Source organism: Canis lupus, chromosome 4 (assembly GCF_003254725.2).
Source record: "Canis lupus dingo isolate Sandy chromosome 4, ASM325472v2, whole genome shotgun sequence".
Classification (NCBI taxonomy): Eukaryota; Metazoa; Chordata; class Mammalia; order Carnivora; family Canidae; genus Canis; species Canis lupus.
The window spans coordinates 24,161,787-24,183,601 of record NC_064246.1 but is presented as its reverse complement, the minus strand read 5'-3'; the positions used below and the strand labels follow the sequence as shown (position 1 = coordinate 24,183,601).

Here is a 21,815-nt window from a genome sequence, read left to right as displayed (position 1 = left end):
TATTTGTTTGTTTGTTTATTTATTTGTTTGAAAGAGAGAGAGAGAGAGCAAGCACAGCGGGGCAGGGTAGAGGGAGAGAGAGAATCCCAAGCAGACTCTCTACCGAGCAGGAGCTCTATGTGGGACTCAATCCCACATCCGTGAGATCATGACCTGAGTAAAAACCAAGAGTTGGACACTTAACCGACTGAGCCACCCAGGTGCACCTCCAATTCCAGCTTTAAAAGAGAACTTGAAAAAATAAATAAAAATAAAAATAAAAATAAAAAAATAAAAATAAATAGAACTTGACATGCATACAACAGAGTGGCTTAAAAAAAAAAAACCCACATAGACAGTATCAAGTGTAGCAAATATGGAACTCTCATACAATACTGGAGAGTGTAAATGGTTGTAGCCACTTTGGAAATTTTTTTGACAGTCCCCACTGAAGTTGGAATAGAATATTTTATGACCCAGCAGTGCTACTCTTATGTGTCTAGTACATATGTTCATCAAAAGATATGTACAGGAACATTCCTGACACCATATGCTGGCAAACATAAACTGCAAATTACTCAATATGATATAGTCATACAACAGAATATGATATAACAAGGAAACTATTGTTTCAAGCAAAACAATTGAATCTAACAATGTGAGTTTAAAAGACATGCAAAATGATATATACTATAGGAGTCCATTCTTATAAAGTATAAGTTAGGATAGGGTTACTCTTAGGAGTTTAGGAAGTGATAGAGAAAGCATGAGAGGGGCTTGTTTAATGTTGGTAATGTTCTATTCTTGGTCTGGGTGCTGGTCATACATGTAGATTCATTTTTAAATTGAAAACTATTTAACATTAGCACAATGATTTGACGATTATGTAAATTTCAAAATGCCATGATAAGTGTAGTTAACATCTCTGACCGTACAAAGTTATTACAGTATTATTGACTATATTCCCTGTGCTATACTTTTCATCTGAAGGATATACTTCTTTTATAACTGGAAGTTTGTATCTCTTATTCTCCTTCACCTATTTCATCTTTCCCTACCACCACCACTCTCCCCTCTGGCAACAACTATTTTGTTCTGTATGAGTTCTTTATATATTTTGGGTATTAATCTCTTATTGAATATTATTTGCTATTATCTTCTCCCATTCAGTAAGCTGCCTTTTTAAAAAAATTTCCTTCACTGTGCAAAAGCTTCTTAGTTTGATATAGCCCAGTTGTTTATTTTTGCTTTTTTTTTTCCTTCCTTGGGAGACATATCCAAAAATATTGCTGAGGCTGATGTCCCTGAGTTTACTGTATATATTTTCTTATAGGAGTTTTATGGTTTCAAGTCTTATATGTAAGTCTTTAATCCATTCTGAGTTTATTTTTGTGTATGCAGTGAACTGTCTGGTTTTAGTCTTTCACATATAGCTGGTTCTGTTTTTCCAACACCATTTATTGAAGAGAGTGCCTTTTCCACATTGTATATTCTTGTCTCCTTTGTCATAGATTGACCATATAAACATGGGTTTATTTCTGGGTTCTTAATTCTGTTTCATTGATCTATGTGTTTTTGTGACAGTACTATGCTGTTTTGATTCCTGTAGCTTCGTAGTGTAGTTTGAATCCCGAGATTGTTATACCTCCAACTTTTGTTCTTATTTCTCAAAATTGCTTGGGATAGTCCGGGATTTCTGTGGTTCCATACAAATTTTAGAATTTTTCATTCTAGTTCTGTGAATAATGCTGTTAATTTTTTTATAGGGATTGCCCTGAATCTGAAGATTACTTTGCATAATATGGATGCTTTAACAAAATTAATTCTTCAATCCATGAGCATGGATATATATCTTCCCATTTATGTGTGTCAACTTCAGTTTCTTTCATTAATGTCATACTTTTCAGAATACAAGTCTTTCAGCTCCTTCCCTAAATTTAGTCCTATGTATTTTTAATGAGATTTTCTTAATTTCTCATTCTGCTATTTTGTTACTAGTATTTAGAAATTTAACAGATTTCTGTATATTGATTTTGTATCTTGCAACTTTACTGAATTCATTTATTCTAACAGGTTTTTGCTGGGGTCTTTAGGTTTTTGTTTTTGTTTTTTTTAAAGCGGTATGTCATCTGCAAATAGTGACAGTTTTCCTTGTTCCTTTCCAGTTGGGATGCCTTTTTTTTCCTTGTCTGATTGTTGTGGCCAGGTCTTCCAGTACTATGTTAAATAAAAACAGGAAGAGTGGACATCCTTGTCTTGTTTTTGATCTTAGAAGGAAAGCTTTCATATTTTCACCATTGAGTATGATGTTAGCTGTGAGTTTGACATATACGGTCTTTATTTTGTTGAGGTATGTTTCTTCTCTACCCATGTTATTGAGTTTTTATCATGACTGGATGTTGGATTTTGTCAAATGCTTTTTCTGCATCAAGATCATCATGTGATTTTTATTCTTCATTTTGTCAGTGTGTTATATCACATTGATTTGTGGACGTTGAAGAATTCTTGCATCACTGGAATAAATCCCACTTGATCTTGGTGAATGATTCTTTTAACGTATTTTCTTAAAGATTTATTTCAGAGAGAGAGTGTGTGTCCACAAGCTGGGAGAGGAGCAGAGAGAGAGAGGGAGAGAATCTCAGGCAGATTCCCTGCTGAGTGTGGAGCCCAACACAGGGCTTGATATCACCATTCCCCTATCATGACCTGAGCTGAAATCAAGAGTTGGATGCTTAAGCCGCCCGGGTGCCCCTATTTTAATGTATTTTTATGTTCAGTTGCTAATATTTTGTTGAAGATTTTGCACCTATGTTCATCAGGGGTATTGGTCTGTAATCTTATTGTTTTGTAGTGTCTTTGCCTTCTTTTGGCATCAGGATAATGCTGATCTCATAGAGTGAACTTGGAAGCATTCTTTCCTATTCTATTTTTTGGGATAGGGTTTTTATTTTATTTATTTTATTTTATTTATTTTATTTTATTTTATTTTATTTTTATTTTATATTTTATATTTTATATTTTATATTTTATATTTTATATTTTATATTTTATATTTTAATTTAATTTAATTTAATTTATTTTAGAGAGAGAGTGCAACAGGAGAGGGGGAGTGGAAGAGGGAGAGAGAAAATCCCAAACAGGTTCTGCACAGCTCTGTCCAGTGAAGAGCTTGATGTGGGGTTTGATTCTATAACCCTGAACTCATGACCTGAGCTGAAATCAAGAGTCAGATGCCCAACTGATTGAGCCACTGAGGCATGCTGAGAGGGATAGGTTTTAACTAGAATTCACCTGTGAAGCATAATGTCCCAGGCTTTTCTTGGGAGTTTTGTTGTTTTCAAGATCTGCTCTTTATTTTTAAAAAAATTTTAAAGATTTATTTTAGAGGGAGAGCGTGAGTGGGGAGGAACAGAGGTACGGGGAGAGAGAGAGAGAACCCTCAAGCAGTCTCTCTGCTGAGCATAGAGCCCAATGAGGGGCTCGATCTCACAATCTTGAAGTCATGACTTGAACTGAAATCAAGAGTTGGATGCTTAACTGACTGAACCATCCAGACACCCCATCTTGGGAACTTTCTGATTACCAATTCAAAATTTTGTTACTGGTAATTGATTTGTTCAGATTTTCTATTTCTTCCTGATTCAGTCTTAGAGACTTGTATTGTTTCCAGAAATTTACCCATTTCTTGTAGATTTCCAGTTTTTGATAGCAGTCTCTTGTAAGCCTTGTATTTCTCTGATATAGTTTCTAAGTTCTCTTTCATTTCTGATTTTATTTGAGTCGTCTTTTTTTCTTGATGAGTCTGAATAATGGTCTATCAATTTTTTTTCAATTTTATTTTTTCAAAGAAACAGCTGTTTTAGTGACCTTTTCTATTTTTGTTTGTTTCTATTTCATTTATTTCCACCCTGATCTTTATTATTTCCTTCCTTCTGCTAATTCTGGGTTTTGTTCTATGTGTGGTTCCTTTATATGTAAGTTTAAAATGAGACTTTTCTTGGTTTTTGGGGTAGCCATGTATTGCTAATGTAGCCATGTAACCTTCCCTCTTAGAATTGCCTTTTCTGTGTCTCAGAGACTTTGAACTGTCCTATTTCCATTTTCATATGTCTCCAGGTATTTTTTGATTTCCTCTTCGATTTTTTCATTGACCCATTGGCTATTTGGTAATATGTTGTTTATACCATGTGTTTATATTCTTTTATTTTTTATATTGTAATTGATTTCTTATTTCATGCTAATGGGATCGGAAAAGATACTTGATATGATTTAAAGATTTATTTGAGAGAGAGAGAGGGAGGCAGTGAGCGTGAGGTGGAGGAGGGGCCAAGGGAGACACCAGCAGACTTTCATAGAGTGGGGAGCCCAATGCTGGGCTTGATCCCAGGACTCTGAGATCATGACCTGAGCCAAAATCAAGAGTCAGACGCTTAACCGACTGAGCCACCCAAGTGCACCTGATGTAATTTAAATATTAAATTTATGGAGACTTGTTTTGTGTCGTAACATGTAATCTACCCTGGAGAATGTTCCATGTGCACTTGTTCTATGTGTATTCTGCCATTTTTTGAATCGAAGGTTCTGTACATATCTGTTAACTTCATCTTGTGTAATGTATCATTCAAAGCCAGTTTCCTTATTGATCTGCTGTCTAAATGATCTATCCGTAATATGTATGGGGTCGTAAAGTCCCCTGCTACAATTGTATTACTGTCAATTTGTCCCTTTATGTTTGTTAATATTTGCTTTGTATATTTTGCTGCTATTCTGGATGCATAGATATTTACAATTGTTATATTCTCTTGTTGGATTTATCCCATTATTATGATTATTATGAAATGCTTTTCTTTGTTGCTTATTACAGTCTTTATTTTAAAGTCTATTTTGTCTAAGTATACTAGTCCAGCTTTCTTTCGGTTTCCATTTGAATGAAATATCTTTTTCCAACCCTTCACTTTATTCTCTGTGTCTCCTTACATCTAAAGTGAGTTTCTTTTAGGAAGCATAGAGATAGGTCTTGTTTTTTTTATTCTCTCACCCTGTTTCTTTTGAGTGGAGCATGTAATCCATCACATTTAAAGTAATTGATAGGTATATACTTACTGTCATTTTTGTTAATTATTTTCTGGTTATTTTTGCATTATTCCCTGTTCCTTTCTTCTTTTATTGCTCTCTTCCATTGTGGTTTGATTACTTCCGTTATTGTTATTCTTAGATTCCTTGCTCTTTTTTGTGTGTGGGTCGGTCAAAATTTTTCAGTGTGGTTATTATGAGATTCATATGTAACACCTTATCAGTATATATAGTAGTCTATATTAAGTTGATGTTTGCTTAGGTTTGAACACATTCTAGAATCACTTGATTTTTACTCTATGTTTTATGTATATAATATCATATTTTTATAACTTTTTAGTTTGTGTATTCTGGCTGATTTTTGTAGATATAATACGTTACTACTTTTGTGTTTTAACCTTCATAGTAGCTTTATAAGTGATTGATTACTGCCATTACTGTATGTTTGCATTTGACAGGAAATTTTTTTCCTTTCAAAATTTTCTTCTAGTTATGACCTTTTTGTTTCCACTTTAAAGTTCCTTTAACATTCTTTGTAGGGCCAGTTTAGTCATGATAACTCCTTTAATTTTTGTTTGGGAAATTCTTTTTTTTTTAATTTTTATTTATTTATGATAGAGAGAGAGGCAGGCAGAGACATAGGCAGAGGGAGAAGCAGGCTCCATGCACCGGGAGCCCGACGTGGGATTCGATCCCGGGTCTCCAGGATCGCGCCCTGGGCCAAAGGCAGGCGCTAAACTGCTGCACCACCCAGGGATCCCTCTTTGAGAAATTATCTTTCAATGCTGAATGATAACTTTGCTGGTTTAAGTTTTTGAATATATTATGTAAGACTTTGAATATATTATGCCACATTCTTCTGGCTTGCAAAATTTCTGCTGAAAAATCAGCTGATAATCTTATGAGGTTTACCTTGTATGTAATGGTTTCCTTTTCTCTTGTTGCTTTAATTTTTGTCATTTTAGTTATTATATGTCTTGTTGTGGGCTTCCTTGGGTTCATCTGTTTGAAGCTCTCTGTGATTCCTGGGCCTGGATGTCTGTTTCCTTCTCAAGGTTAGGGAAGTTTTCAGTTATTATTTCTTCAAATAAATTTTCTATTCCTTTCTCTCTCTCCTCTTCTTGGACTCCTACAGTGTGAATGTTATTACACTTAGTGTTATCACAGATGTGCCTTAATCTATACACTTAAATTTTTTTTCTTTTTTGCTGTTTCAGTTTTGTTGCTTTCCATTACCCTGTCTTCCAAATCACTGAACCATTCTTCCACATTCTCTAATCTGCTATTAATTCCCTCTAGTATATTTTCTGGGGGGATGGGGGAGGGGAGGGAGGGCAGAGGGAGAGAGAGAGAATCTTAAGCAGACACCATGCCCAGCATGGAGCCCAATGTGGGGCTCAGTCTCACAACCCTGAGATCGTGACCTGAGCTGAAATCAAGAGTTTAACTGACTAAGCCACCCAAGCAATCCCACCCCCAGTGTATTTTTCACTTCAGTAACTGTACTCTTTAGTCTGACTTGTTCTCTTTTTAATATTTTTTATTCCTTTCTATCTCCTACTCTTCTCTCAAGTCCAGTGAGTATCTTTGAACTCTGTCAGGTAGATTGCTTATCTCCATTTCATTTAGCTCTTTCTCTGTTGTTTTGTCTTGTTACTTCATTTAGAACCCATTCCTTGGTCTCCTGATCTTTTTCATAATCTGTGTTTTTTTCTATGTGTTAGGTAGGCCTGGTTTTAAAAGTAGTTGCCTTATGTAGGAGGCATCCTGTGGTGCTCTGTAGTACAATCTGCCTTGGTCATCAGAACCAGGTGCTGCAGGGCTGCCTGCACCCTCCTGTTTTGCTTGAGCCAAGGTTACTGTGGAAACACTGGTGGGCAGTGTTTGCCTCTTGAGCAGCTCACTGAGAGGCCTGGCTGCACCTGCTGTAGACTCAATGATGAGCAGGACTATCCTCAGTCCCACAGTCTGCAGTGACCAACTGTGACTGCTGCAGATACAGTGTTGGGCAGAGCTTGCTCCTGGAGTAGCTAGCTGAGAGACCCACCAGCATCTACTGTCAGCATGCTACTGTTCACATACTGGTGTGGGGTTTAGCTTCCCTACTCTCTGGGGTGGGCATCATTTTGTAGGCAAGTTCCTGGCCAGGGCTGACTACCAGGATGATAGGGTAGGAGCTGCTTTTGGAGATGACTGACAGGTAGGACAGGCTGGATGGGATGAGACTGCAGGGGAATTATGGGGATATAGCAAGTAGTACCAACAAGATAGATGGAGGTGTCAGAACTACCTCCCACAAGTATCTGGCTATCTATGCTAGGTAAGTGAAAGGATAATGGTGCCTTCAAGTACTTCTGTTCCCAGAGGAAATTGCCACACATCTCTGCTTTTCTGGCATATGTCCTAAAATAAGTCAAGAAATCTTCCTGTAGAGATAGGAAGATGATGGTAGAATAGGAAGACCCCAGGCTCACCTTATCCCTTGAATACAACTGAATAACTATCAAATCATCATAAATATCCCAGAAATCCACCTGAAGACTGACAAAACAAACTCAACAACTAAAGTGAGAGAAGTCACATCAAAGAATGTAGGAAGTGTGGAGATGTGATTTAAGAGAGAAACGGATTGTAGTTGCTGCAGATGGGAGGGAGCTATGGATGTGGAGAAAGGTGAGAGAGAGAGAGAGAGAGAGAGAGAGAGAGAGGAGCACATAGGGGAATGCACAAGAACATTTCTCCATAGCCACTGGCTTGGAAAATGAGAGAGGATGAATTTCATGAGTTCTTGCAATTGGTGGGGCTTAAAGGTTGGAGTTTTAAAGGTCAACAGACTTGGTTGGGATAGAGCTTAGAGGGCACTGTGCTGCTCTTGGAGAAAAGGCAGGCAAAGAACCTGGGGGCATACAGTGTGGAAACCGCAATCTGAAGAAAATATGGGGTACACAGTGGGGAGATTATTTGCTCTTTGTGGAGTATGTCCCTCAGAGGCAGTACTCTCTGAGACATCTCTCTGAGAACAAAGGAAATGGCCAGTGCCATGTCCCTCCCCCCTAACCCCCCACACCAGCATAAGCACAGAGTCACGTGCAGGAAGCAGCACAGTACAGACAGTGGCTACCTAACTTGCTTACACTAAGCCTTGAACCCCTGTGCTCCAATGGTACTGCCCTTCTCAGTCAAACTAACTTCATCCTGGTGTAGCAGGCCCCTCCCCCTGAAGACCAGCGTGACCCCTCCCCACACCACATCTCCCAACCAGAGTTTTGTAGGGCCTCGGTTCCAGTGGAAGCAGTGACAGGTCTCATTTCACAAGCAGACCAGGGCACACCTAGTTAAAAACACCACTTTCAGGCCAGGAACAAAACACTGTCCCAGCAGGAAAGAAAAGCCCCTGCAGATGACTGGCTGGAAGGGCAGAGAAGACAGAACACAGTAACACAGCATATGCAGCACATACTAGAGCCACCCCCTGAAGCACCAGGCCTTGGGCACTACATGACATCTTTGTAAGGCCATTACTTTCAGAAACAGGAGATATAATTGGCTGTTCTGATACACACAAGCAGGCAGAGACTTACACAAAATGAGAAGACAGGAATTTATCCCAAATAAAGTAACAAGATAAGGCCATGGCCAGAGATCTAAGCAAAACAGATATAAGTAACATGCCTGATGCAAAATTTTTAAAAAGATTTTGTTTATTAGAGTGAGAGAGCAGAAGCAGGGGGAGCAGCAGAAGGATAGGGAGAAGCAGACCCCCTGCCAAGCAGGGAGCCTGACATGGGGCTCAATCCCAGAATCCTGGGATCATGATTAGAGCCAAAGTCCTGCGTAGCCAACTGAGCCACTCAAGCACTCCCTGATGGAGAATTTAAAGCACAATCATAAGGATACTCACTGGACTTGAGAAAAGAATGGAATATGCCAGTGAGACTATTACCATAGAGATAAAAGAGTTAAAAAATCATACAGAGATGGGTGCAATAACCAAGATCAGAAATACACTTGATGCAATGAACAGTAGGCTGAATGAAGCAGAGGAACAAATTAAGGACCTAGAACAAAATAATGGAAAACAAACTAAACAAAAGAGAGAAAGAATTATGCATAATGAGAATAATGATTGTATTATAGGAGTCCCAGAAGAAGAAGAAGAGAAAAGGGAGCATAAAATTCATTTGAAGAAATGATAGCTGAAAATTTCCCTAATCTGTGAAAAGAAACAGGCATCCAGATCCAGGAGGCACAGAGAACTCCCATCATACTTATGAGAAGCACGCCCATACTGAATCATGATGAAACAGAAAATCTGAACATATACTAGTAAAGGAGACTGAATGAGTAATTAAAAAACTTACCAAAAACAAAAATTCAGGGCCAGATTGGCTTCACTGTTGAATTCTAACATTCAAAAAACAATTAATACCAATCCATACTCTTCAAAAAAACAGAAGAGGAAAGAAGAAAGGACTCTTTTAAACTTTTTTTTTAATGATGCCACCATTACCCTGGTACTAAAACCAAGGATGCCACAGAAAAGTACAGGCCAATATCCCTGATGAACATGGATGCAAAAATCCTCAACAAAATATTAGCACACCAAATTCAACAATAAATTAAAAGGATAATACATCAAAAAATAAAAATTAGGGATGCCTGGGTGGCTCAGCAGTTAAGCATCTGCCTTCAGTGTGATCCTGGAGTCCTGGGATTGAGTCCCACATTGGGCTCCCTGCATGGAGCCTGCTTCTCACTCTGCCTATGCCTCTGCCTCTCTCTGTGTGTGTCTCATGAATAAATAAATAAAATAAAATAAAAATTAAAAATTAAAAAATTAAAAATTAAAGGATAATACGATCATGATTAAGTAGTATTAAACCAGGAATGCAAGGATGGTTCAACACTCACCAGTCAGTATGATACACTACATTAACAAAATGAAGAATAAATATAATCTCCTTAGATGCAGAAAAAGCATTTGACAAAATTCAACACTTTCAACAAAAGTAGATATAGAGAAAATGCACCTCAACATAATAAAGTACATATATGACAAGCCCACCGAATACATCATGCTCAATAGTGAAAAACTGAAAGCTTCCTCTCAGATCAGAAACAAGACAAGGATGTTCACTCTCACCCTTGTATTCAATATGGTATTGGAAGTCCTAGCCAGAGCAGTTACGCAAGAAAAAGAAATAAAAGGCATCCAAATTGGGAAAGAAATAAAACTCTCACTATTTGCAGATGACATATATGTAAATTCTAAAGATTTATCAAAAACTATTAGAACTAATAAATGAATTCAGTAAAGTTATAGGATACAAAATAAATACACAAGAATCTGTTGCATTTTTATATACTAATTAATGGACTATCAGAGAAATTAAGGGGATAAAAGAAGGGAAAAAAATCCCACTTAAAATTCATCAAAAAAGAATAAAACACCTAGGAATACATATATCCAAGGAGGTAAAAGACCTGTATAATTGAGAACTACAAGACATTAATGAAAAAACTGAAGAGGACACAAATAAATGGAAAGATATTCTGTGCTCCTAGATTAGAAGAATTAATACTGTTAAAATATCCATACTACCCCAAAAATAGATTCAATGTGATTCCTATCAAATTTCCAATGGCTTTTTTCACAGAACTAGGACAGATAGGGTGCCCAGGTGGCTTAGTCAGTTAAGCGTCTGCCCTCAGCTCAGGAGTCCCGCACTGGGCTCCTTGCTCAGCTGGGGGCCTGCTTCTCCTTCTCCCTCTGCCTGCTGTGCGCTCTGTGTGTGTGTGTGTGTGTGTGTCAAATAAATCTTAAAAAAAAAAAAAAAAGAAATAGGACAATCCTAAAATTTGCATTAAAACAATAGAAGATCCAAAATAGCCAAAGCAGTCTTGAGAAAGAACAAAGCTGGAGACATCGGGCTTCCATATTTTAAACATAGCTACAGCATATAGCATATATATAGCTATAGCAATTAAGATAGTGTGGTACTGGCAGAGGTACTGGCAGAAAAACTGAACAGAACAGAATAGAGAACTTAGAAATAAATCCATGCATGTATGTTCAGTGGAGGAAAGGACAGTCTGTCTCTTCAATAAATAGTTTTTGGAAAATTGGACCAGTATCTTACACAATACACAAATGCCAATTTAAAATAGATTAAACACGTGAACATAAGACTTGAAACCACAATAGGTCTTGGCTGTGATATTTTTAATCTGCTGCTAAAAGCAAAACCAAGGAAAGCACAATAAAACATCAACTGAAAAAAGCTTCTACATAGCAAAAGGAAAAAATCAACAAAATGAAAAAGCAACCTATTGAATGGGGAGAAAATATTTGCAAATCATCTATCTGATAAGGGGCTAATATCCAAAATACGTGAAGATATATACATAGCCAAAAAAATCCAATTTAAAAATGGGCAGAAGATCTGAATAGACATTTTCCCAAAGAAGAAACACAGATGGCCAACAAGTACATGAAAAGATGCTCTACATCATTAATCATTTGGAAAATGCAAATCTAAATCACAATGAGGTATCACTTCATACCAGTCAGAATGGCTATTATCAAAAAGTCCGGAGATAACAAGGGTTAGCAAGGAGGTGGGGAAAGGGAACCCTTGTGCCCTGTTTGTGGCAATGTAAATTGGTGTAGCCAGTATGGGGAAAAGTTAATAATAGAGGTACCTGGGTGGCTCAGTTGGTTAAGCATTTGCCTTCCGCTCAGGTCAGGGTCCTTGAATACAGCCCTGAATTGGGCTCCCTGCTCAATGGGGAGTCTGCTTCTCCCTCTGCCCCTCCCCTTTCCCCAGCTTATGCTTTCTCTCTCAAATAAATAAATAAATAAATAAATAAATAAATAAATAAATAAATAAATAAATAAATATCTGGGATTGAGTCCCACATTGGGCTCCCTGTGAGGAACCTGCTTCTCCCTCTGCCTATGTCTCTGCCTTCTTGCTGTGTCTCCCATGAATAAGTAACTAAAATCTTTTTAAAAAAATAAATTAAGAATAGAGCTACCACATGATCCAGTAATTGCACCTCTGGGTATTTATCGGAAGAAAATGAAAACACTAACTAGAAAAGATCTGTGTACCTCCATGTTCATTGCAGCATTTATTTACAACAGCCAAGATATAGGAACAACCTAAGTATCTATCAGTAGATGAATGGTTAAAAAAAATTGTGATATCACAAATATATATATATATATATATAAAGAATATTCCGCTAAATGTATATAGTGGCATATTCTTCAGTCATAAAAAACAATGAAACTGTTCCATTTGTGACCTTGAAGGCATAATGCTAAATGAAATAAATCAGAGAAAGAAAAATACCATATGATCTTTCTTTTTTTTAAGATTTTTAATTTATTTATTAGAGACAGAGAGAGAGAGAGAGAGGCAGAGACACAGGCAGAGGGAGAAGCAGGCTCCATGCAGAGAGCCCAACGCAGGACTCGATCCTGGGTCTCCAGGATCACGCCCTGGGCTGAAGGCGGTGCTAAACTGCTAAGCCACTGGGGCTGCCCCCATATGATCTTTCTTATAGATGAAATCCAAAAACAAATAAAATGAAGCTCATAGATAAAAGACTGGTGGCTGCTAGAGGCAGGGGTGGGGAGCTGGAGAAATGGGTGAACATTTTTTGTTTTTTTTTTTGTTTTGTTTTTAGAATAAATAATTTGAATTAAAAATTTTCTCATCTATAAGAAGAATTAACCATCAACAGACTCCCATTCATACAATTTGAAAATATTAAAAATGTTTTTAATGAGATAAAATTCATGTAACATAAAATTCACCATTTTTAACCATTTTACAGTTTACAATTGATAGGATTTTAGTATATTCACAATGTTGTGCAACCAGCACCACTAATTTCAGAAAATTCCTATCACTCCAAAGAGATACCACATACCTCTCAATTCCCTTCTTCCTCTATCCACTGGCAACAATTAAACTACCTTCTTTCTCTATGGATGTGCTTGTTCTAGACATTTCACTGAATGAAATAATAAAATATATGGCTCTTTGTGTCCAGCTTCTTTAACTTAACATAATATTTTCAAGTCTCTTCCATGTTGTAACATGCAGGATTACTTTATGAACGAATAGTATTACGTTGCATGGTACATTAGTTACTTAGTCTGCTACAATAAAATACCACAAACTGGATGGCTTAAATAACAGAAATTTGTTTTCTTCCAGTTCTGGAGGCTAGAAGTCCAAGATCAAGGAGCTCTCTGGATCATAGGCAGCTGTGTCCTTCCTTGTGTGACCTCTTTTCTGTGCATGCACAGAAAAGAAGCTGTGCCGTCTCTTCCTCTTCTTATAAGGATACCAACTCTATAGGATTAGAGCCCCACACTTGTGATTTCATTTAATCTTAATTACCTCCCTAAATATTCCATTTCCAAACATTCACATTGGAGTTTAGGGCTTCAACGTACAAATTCTGAAGAAGACACAATTCAGTCCATAACACTTGGATATACCAAATTCTGTTTCTTCAAAACAGAATTGTTTGCTGATGCACATTTGGGTTGATCCTACTTTTTTAAAAAAAGTATATATTTTTAAGTAATCAATGCATTCAATGTGGGGTTCATACAACACTGAGATCAGGGGCCACATGCTTCACTAACTGAGACAATCAGGTGCCTCTTATTCTACTTTTTGACAATTACAAATAATGCTGTTGTGAACATTCATGCATAGGCTTTTGTGTGAATATGGTTTCAGTTCTCTTGGTTATATACCTTTGAATAGAATTGCTGGGTCATAGGGTAATTTTATGTTTAACTTTTTGAGGAACTACCAAACTGTTTACACAATGGCTATACCACTTTACTTTCCCACCAGCAATGTATGAGGTTTTCAATTTCTCCACATCCTCACCAATACTTGTTATTGTCCTTTTTTTCCAATGTAGCCATCCTAGTGGGTATGAAATTGTATTTCATTGTGATTTTGGTTTCGGTTTATATTTCCCTAAGGAATATGATGTTGAACATCGTTTCATATGCTTATTGGCCATGTGTAACCTTTGGAGAAATATCTATTCAAGTTGTTTGCCTATTTTTAAATTGGGTTGTTTGTCCCTTTGTTGAATTTATATTTTATATGTTGTGGATCCTAGATTCTTATCAGGTGTATGATTTGCACTTATATTCTCCCATCCTATAGGTTGTCTTTTCATTTTTTTGATAATATCCTTTGATACATAGTTTTTTTTATTTGTATAAAATCCAGTTTATTGATTTTTCTGTTGTTGTTTATGGTCTTGGAATCATCTAAGAATCCACTGCCAAGCTCATTAAGATTTACTCCTATGTTTTCTTCCAAGAGTTTTATAGTTTTAGTTCTTAAATGTATGTTTGTGATCCATTTTGAGTTGATACTCTGTATGTGGTGTGAAATCAGGGTCCAAATTCATTCCTTTTTATGTGACTATCCAGTTGTTTTAGCACCATTTCTTGAAGAGACTATTCTTCTCCCATTGAATGGTCTTGGCACCCTTGTTGAAAATCAATTTGCCATAAATGTGTGGGTTTATTTCTGGACTCTTGATCCTATTCTGTTGATGTATATATTAATTCTTATGCCAGTACCACATTGTTTTAGTTAATGTAGCTTTTTTTTTAAAGTTAATGTAGCTTTGTATCAAGTTTTAAAATCAGGAAGTGTGAAGTCTCATATTTTGTTCCTTTTTAGTATTTTGGACATTCACTCAACTTGTAAATCTACTGGGGAGTATTGCCATCTTAACAATATTAAGTCTTCCTTCCAATCCATAAACACAGGATAACTTTCCAATTCTTTAGGTCTTCTCTATTTTCATACAATAATGTTTTGAAGTTTTCAGTACAAAAGACTTATATTTCCTTGGTTAAGTTTAATCCTAAGTATTTTATTCTTTTTGATGCTATTGTAAATGAACTGTTTCCTTAATTTCATTTTCAATTATTCATTGATAGAGGCTGAAAGAATTTTGAGAAGTGTAATAGAGCTAGCATAAATTGCCTCGAACGGACTTAGTAGAAATCTGGATTTGGAGGATGCTGTAGGGGAGGGTTTAGAAGGAAATAAGGAACATTTTATTAGAAACTGGAAGAAAGGAGGTGCTTGTTATTTAGTAGAAGAAATCTTAGTGAAATGGTCTTCTGTGGTCATGTGGTAAGCAGGACTTTTAAGTGATGATTCTGGTTATGTAGCTAAGGAGATTTCCAATAAAAGTGTTGAAGGTGAGGTCTGATATTTTTCTTGCTACTTATAATAAAACACAAGATGAGGAAGAGAAAGTGAAAGAAAAATTATTAAATATAAAGAAACCAGGACTTGATGATTTTGAAAATTCTGTATCTCTAGATGGCAAGAAAATTTAATGAAAGAAGGCGGTCAGATCCTCAAAATTCTACTGGCAGGAGGCAGTCTGATAAAACTACTAAGCTACACACATGCGCTACATTTTATGAAAAAGGAAAGGTGACTCAGAGGGTAAAACCAAGAGCCCAGAGGTTGGAACAGAGAGCTGAGAGGATTATTTCTAGGATTGGAACTTCCAGTATTTCCCAACTGGACTTCAGAATTGCTATGAACCCCTTTTTTACCTTCCATTTCTGCAAACTACCCCCTCTTCCTAATCTGGAATGTCTGTGATCCTTTTCCTGGCCCACTATCATATGTTGGGTGTGTTGGGTAAGGTAACTTTTCTCCAGGAGTGGAATGGCTGGATTATATAGTTAGATGTTTATATACCACTGTATATAGTCTTTATTTTCACAGGTCTATAGATGGAAAGGAATTGTGCCCCAGAAACTTTACTTAATGTATTATATCCAGGAACTTTGTCTATATCATGTCCTGATTTAGATGATAATATTTTGGACTTCAGAGCCAGTGCAGTAATAGGATGGACAAACTCTACAGTGGCCCCTCTATGATTCTTACCTCTTGGTGTTCACACCTAAAAGCGATGAGATGTCACTCCCATTAATATGTTATGTTATATTAGCTGTTTTGCTAGCTGACTAGCTCTCAGTCTTTCTTGATGGCCTTGAAGAGGAAAGCTGCTGTGACTCCTACAGCTACAAGAAACTAGATGCTTCTAAGAACACACAAAAGGGGTAGTGGATCCTTTCCTAGTTGAGCCTCTGCATGAGAACCTAGCCATGGCCAACACCTTTTTTTTTTTTTTAATTTTTTTTTAAATTTTTATTTATTTATGATAGTCACAGAGAGAGAGAGAGGCGCAGAGACACAGGCAGAGGGAGAAGCAGGCTCCATGCACCGGGAGCCCCATGTGGGATTCGATCCCGGGTCTCCAGGATCACGCCCTGGGCCAAAGGCAGGTGCCAAACCGCTGCGCCACCCAGGGATCCCCATGGCCAACACCTTAACTGCAACTTTGTAAGATCCTAAGTAGGGGACTAGCTAAGCAATTCTTGGACTTCTGACCCACAAATCTGTGAGATAATAAATGTGTCTTGTTTGAAACTGCTAAGTTTGTGACCATTTTTTATGTATCACAGAAAATGAGAACAATTCTTAAAAGGCTAAATAGACATTTAACCATATAATCAGACCATTCCACTCCTAGACATTCACCTAATAGAAAAGGAAATGTATGTTCAAAAAACTCTGATGCAGTAACATACAGACCAGCTACATGTAATAATCCCAAACTGAAACAATCCAAATGTCCATGGACAGTAAAATGGATAAATTATGGAACAATGGAATACTTTTTAGGAATAAATTGCTGACAGACACAATTACATGGATGAATCTCAAAATGATCCTGCTGAAGGAAGGAAGCTGACAAGTAAATACCATGATTCAATTTATATGAAACTCTACAAAATAAAAACTAAACTATAGTGACAGAAAGTACATTTTTTTTTTGTCCCTTGGGGATGGTGGATCAGGCATGGGCAGAAGGGAAGGATTACAAAGGTCATGAACTTTTGAGGGTTCATTATGTTCATTATATTGACTATTTTGTAGTTTCATGTTTATATACATGGGCAAATTTACCAAATTGTATACTTTAAATATGAATGGTTTATTGTATATCAGTAATTCTTAAGTAAAGCAGTTTTTAAAATGTATTTGCCACTTGCACATGTTTTTTTCTCACAAATAATTATATTCAAAGAAAACACAATCTAATTATCATAGAATAGGCCTTGTTGCTCATCCACTCATTCTCAAATATTTTCTAAATATCTGTACGTGCCTGTGGGAAATACAAATATAAACTTTTTACACTAATGAAGCATTTAATCTGATAAACTAGTTAGGGTTTAGAAATCATAAACAACTATTTTTTTATATTGTTTTCACAAAGATCCTTACCAGAAGCAAATCCCTCCCAATGACTACGTGTCAGCTGCTCCATACAGCTCAGAACCTTGCTCCACACATCGTCAAACACATAAGCAAGGACATCCTCTTTCATGCAGTAAAATGGAGCAATGGGCGGGTACCCTAATTTCTGTTTCTCTGGAGCTGCTTGTAATTTCTTTCCTTGAAACCCCTCTTCCCTATAACAAAAGCAAATAATCCAATAAACATTTGTTAACTGGCAGGAAAGGAAAAGAGAAGAGCCCAATAGCACAAGAAGCTACTCTGAGGCTCTTCTGGAGATTCTATCTGTAAGCCAGAAACTCTCAGTTATCTGCATTTGTCAGGGAGAACCAATAGCTCCAGTATTTTGGGGTTAATACTCTAGCTAACAGATATGTTTACTATGATACATATAAATTAAGACAAAAAATTCTGGAACCCTTGAGGTATAAAGAAATATCTTAAGGTCTCTATAGTAAAAATTATCACTAGGGTAGCAGAGGTCTCAAGAATTAAATGGGGAGCTGTAAGCAGGAAAGAAGGATGGTAAGAGGTTTATGCAGAGCAACTAAAGACTTTCTCCTCTGCTTCTTTCCCAAGGAAGAGCTGGCCTAGCATTAAGTCGGGGAGAAGGCTGATTAGTATTAATTGTATTTAAATTTATATTTCTTTTCATAGGAGATAATATTTTCATATGATGAAAACATTCAAATTATAAGGAAGGAAATGTATGTATGTAGTGGAAAATAAGTTTATAACGCTGTCCCTCAGTTACCATTCCCAGAAACCAACACTATACTTGGGTCCAGAGAAATAGGTTACATTATATACTGTACTGCACTTTGGTTTTTTACTTAACAATGTATCTGGCCCTTGATCCCTATTAATACAGATGAATATGCCTCTTAAAAAATAGCTGCAGAGTATTCCATTTGATATGCCATGGTATATCTAGCTGGCCAGTTACTGATCAACCAACCTTTTGTTCTTATAGTCAGTACTGCATTCAATATCCTTGTATGTAGGAAGTAATAGGAAATAAATAACCAAGTGACATAAATCCAATTATAGGTAATATTGGTACTATGGAAAAGATAGATATTAATACACAAAACAGGAAAGGAGTAAAAAAGCTTTAAAGACATAATACTCACATATCAGTGTGGTCAAATGCTAGGTATTCTTCTATTATTCCTTCAGAGAAGATTACACAGTCTTCCTCTTCTCTTTCCATAGAATACAAGCTAGGGGATTTGGCCATGGAAGATGCTCTATGAGCATAAGAAGATGAAAAATGTAACTTCTTTCCTCTAATACCAAATCTGGGAGAGGAAAAAACAAATATTAATTTTGTACAACAAAATTGAACTCACAGTCCCCTCCCCGCCACAACAGGATCAGGAATCACATGCTCTACCAACTGAGCCAGCAGGCACCCCTCTAGAATTTTTTTGCTTTGAAAACAAAATAGGCCTTTTTGTTAATAAGAAAATTTCAGTTGGATGAAAGGAAAAATGTTCCCATTGCCTCTAAAACTGCAGCAAAAACCCCCAATAGTCTACATCATAAAAGTGTTTTTGCAAATATTATTTCTAATAAAGGAACCTTTTAAATCATCAGACTTCAAAGATTACCATGTCTGGAAAAAAACCTTTAACTTCTAAAATATTTGTAAGTAATAAAAAAAAAAATAACGGTGGTTTTGCCTTATCACGTATTGCTCTGTTAGTAACATTTAATTTGAAATATTTTCTTGTGAGAGGAAAAAAAATCATTGGTACTTTATTCTTCTCTCACATGCATAGAGGATAAAATGACTTTGCTAGGTTTTTAAAACAGAGTTTAATTTGGAGCCAGACCATCCACGTGTAAGCCTTAGGAGGTAGAAATCTGCAGCCTTCCTGGAAGTGATCACTGCAATGAGGTGGTTGAGAGGAACAGTGGCCCAGAGCTCTTTCCTGATCAGGATCTGAAAAGTACAATTAGCTACTCTCAATTCCATTTCAGACCAACCTTATATCCAGTGGATCTCTAGAAAGGACTGAACTAAAGGAAATTTACATGAAGGTGTGATTTCATGATGCCAAAAGGAAAACATAACTTAGTATCCTGGAAAGGAAATAAGCCTGTGGATGAACTTGCCAGTAGAACTGAAAATATTTGAAATATCTCCATGGCTTTGGAGAGCTTCAGAAAACTCTTTATGTCTAAAAAAAAAAAAATCTGATTTGTATTGAGCTTAACTGGCCCTTGCATTTAGGATAGCTGTAAAAAAGAAATAATAAAAAAAAACAAAGGCTATAATTTATGTGTGATACAAGGGAGACAGGCTTAAGACAAACAGCAGCCGTACCATACAACCTGACTGGCTTTTGTAAATTGTGGTAAAAAAAATATAATAAATTTTCCATCATAACAATTTTAAACTGTACATCACAGTAGTGTTAAGTATACTCACATTACTATTGTGTAGCAGATTTCAAGAACTTTTTTATCTTGAAAAACTGAAACCCTAATACACAGTAAATACTAATCCCCTCCTTCTGGCAACCACCTTCCTATTTTCTGTGATTTTGACTACTCTGTATAGGTAATGTGAGTAGAATCATACTGTATTTGTCCCTTTGTGACTGGCTTATTTCACTTAGCATAATGTCTTTGAGGTTCATCTATATTGTAGCATGTGACAGGATTTCCTTCTTTTCTACAGCTACATAATATTCTATTGCACATATATACTGTATTTGCTTTAGCCATTCATCTGTTGATAGGCATTTGGGTTGTTTCCAGATATCTTGCCTATTGTGAATAATGCTGCAAATGGTTGTACAAATATCTCTTTTTGATCTTGCTTTCATTTTTTTTTTGATATATATAGCCAGCAGTGGGATTGCTGGATCATATGATAATTCTATTTTCAATTTTTTAATTTTTAATTTTTTTCCATTTTCAATTTTTTAAAGTAACTTCCATCTTGTTTTTCATGGTGGCCGCCCCATTTTACATTCCCACTAAAAGTACACAAGGGTTCCAATTTCTCTGCATATTTACCAATACTTGTTATCTTCTGTTGATAGTGGCCATCCCAATGGGTGTAAGGTGGTATCTCATTGTGGTTTTGATTTGCATTTTCTTATGATTAGTGATGTTGAGCATCTTTTCATATGCTTGTTAGCCATATATATATCTTCTTCAGAGATTTGTGTATTCTAATCCTTCGTTCATTTTTAAATTGGATTATTTTGTTGTTGTTGAGTTGCAGAAATTCCATATATATCCTGGATATTAACCCCTTGTCAGATATGTGATTTGAAAATACTCTCCCCCATTCCACAGGTTGCTTTTCATTGCATTGGCTCAGAATTTTTAAAAATATTTTATTTATTTATTTGTGAGAGACACAGAAAGAGAGAGGCAGAGACACAGGCAGTGGGAGAAGCAGGCTACATGCAGGGAGCCTGACGTGGGACTCCATCTCGGGTCTCCAGGATCACGCCCTGGGCCGAAGGTGGTGCTAAGCCACTGAGCCACCCAGGCTGCCCAAGGCTCAGAGATTTTTAAGTTTGATGTAGTGCCACTTATTTGTTTTTGCTCTTGTTGCCTATGCTTTTAGTGTCATATCCGATAAATCATTGCCAAATCCAATGTCCTGAAGCTTTTTCCCTATGTTTTATTCTAGGATTTGTATAGTCTTAGGTGTTATGTTTAGGTCTATAATCTGCTTTGAGTTAATTTCTATATATGATGCAAGGTAAGGTTCCAAATTCATTCTTTTGCATCTGGGCACCTAGTTTTCCCAGCACCATTTGTTGAAGAGTGTCCCTTCCCCATTGTGTAGTCTTGGCAGACTTGTTGAAAGTCATTTGGCCATTTACACAAATGTGCTATTCTATTAGTGGTTTTCAAGGATTACAATTCTGCATATAGTCACACACTTTAGCATTTTATTAGGTATTACAGCTAGTTAATTTTTGTTGAGGGATATATTTAAACTAAAGGTTGACAGCTCCTTATGCTAACTTGAAACAGCAAAGTGCATATTTTTTTTCAAGTGTAAATATCCTTAAATTCATATTCTCATGGCCCTTTTTTGCCTGTGTTTTCTCTGCCACCATCTTCTCTTATTTTTCGGTTCTGGAATTCCATTTTGACCTAAACACTAATATTTGTTTTGATTGATAACATTGTTTGCAGCCATAATATCAGTGTATACATTAACTTTTGTATCATTTGGTATCATAAAAATATGATATGCTTAAACTTATAGTAAAAAAAATGTTGAATGCTAATCATGTTGTAATCACTGTACTGTTAAGAAATACAAAGAAGAAAATACTGTAGTTTTGTGTTTTGTATTGTACCAGTTTTCTCTGGACCAAGAATTCAAAAATA

At 36.4% G+C, this 21,815-nt stretch overlaps 1 protein-coding gene across 11 annotated transcripts in view; it reads right to left on the bottom strand.

Annotated features, from left to right (window-relative positions):
• FAM149B1 (family with sequence similarity 149 member B1) overlaps positions 1–21,815 on the bottom strand; it is a 72,490-nt gene that overhangs the window by 15,678 nt on the left and 34,997 nt on the right. For all 11 annotated transcript variants that reach the window (XM_049108779.1, XM_049108780.1, XM_035715226.2 and 8 more), the window contains 2 exons: positions 18,578–18,745; positions 17,433–17,620 (listed from right to left, as the gene is read on the bottom strand). In XM_049108779.1, coding sequence (XP_048964736.1) covers positions 17,433–17,620; positions 18,578–18,745 — 356 coding nt within the window. The remainder of the gene's footprint in view (positions 1–17,432; positions 17,621–18,577; positions 18,746–21,815) is intronic.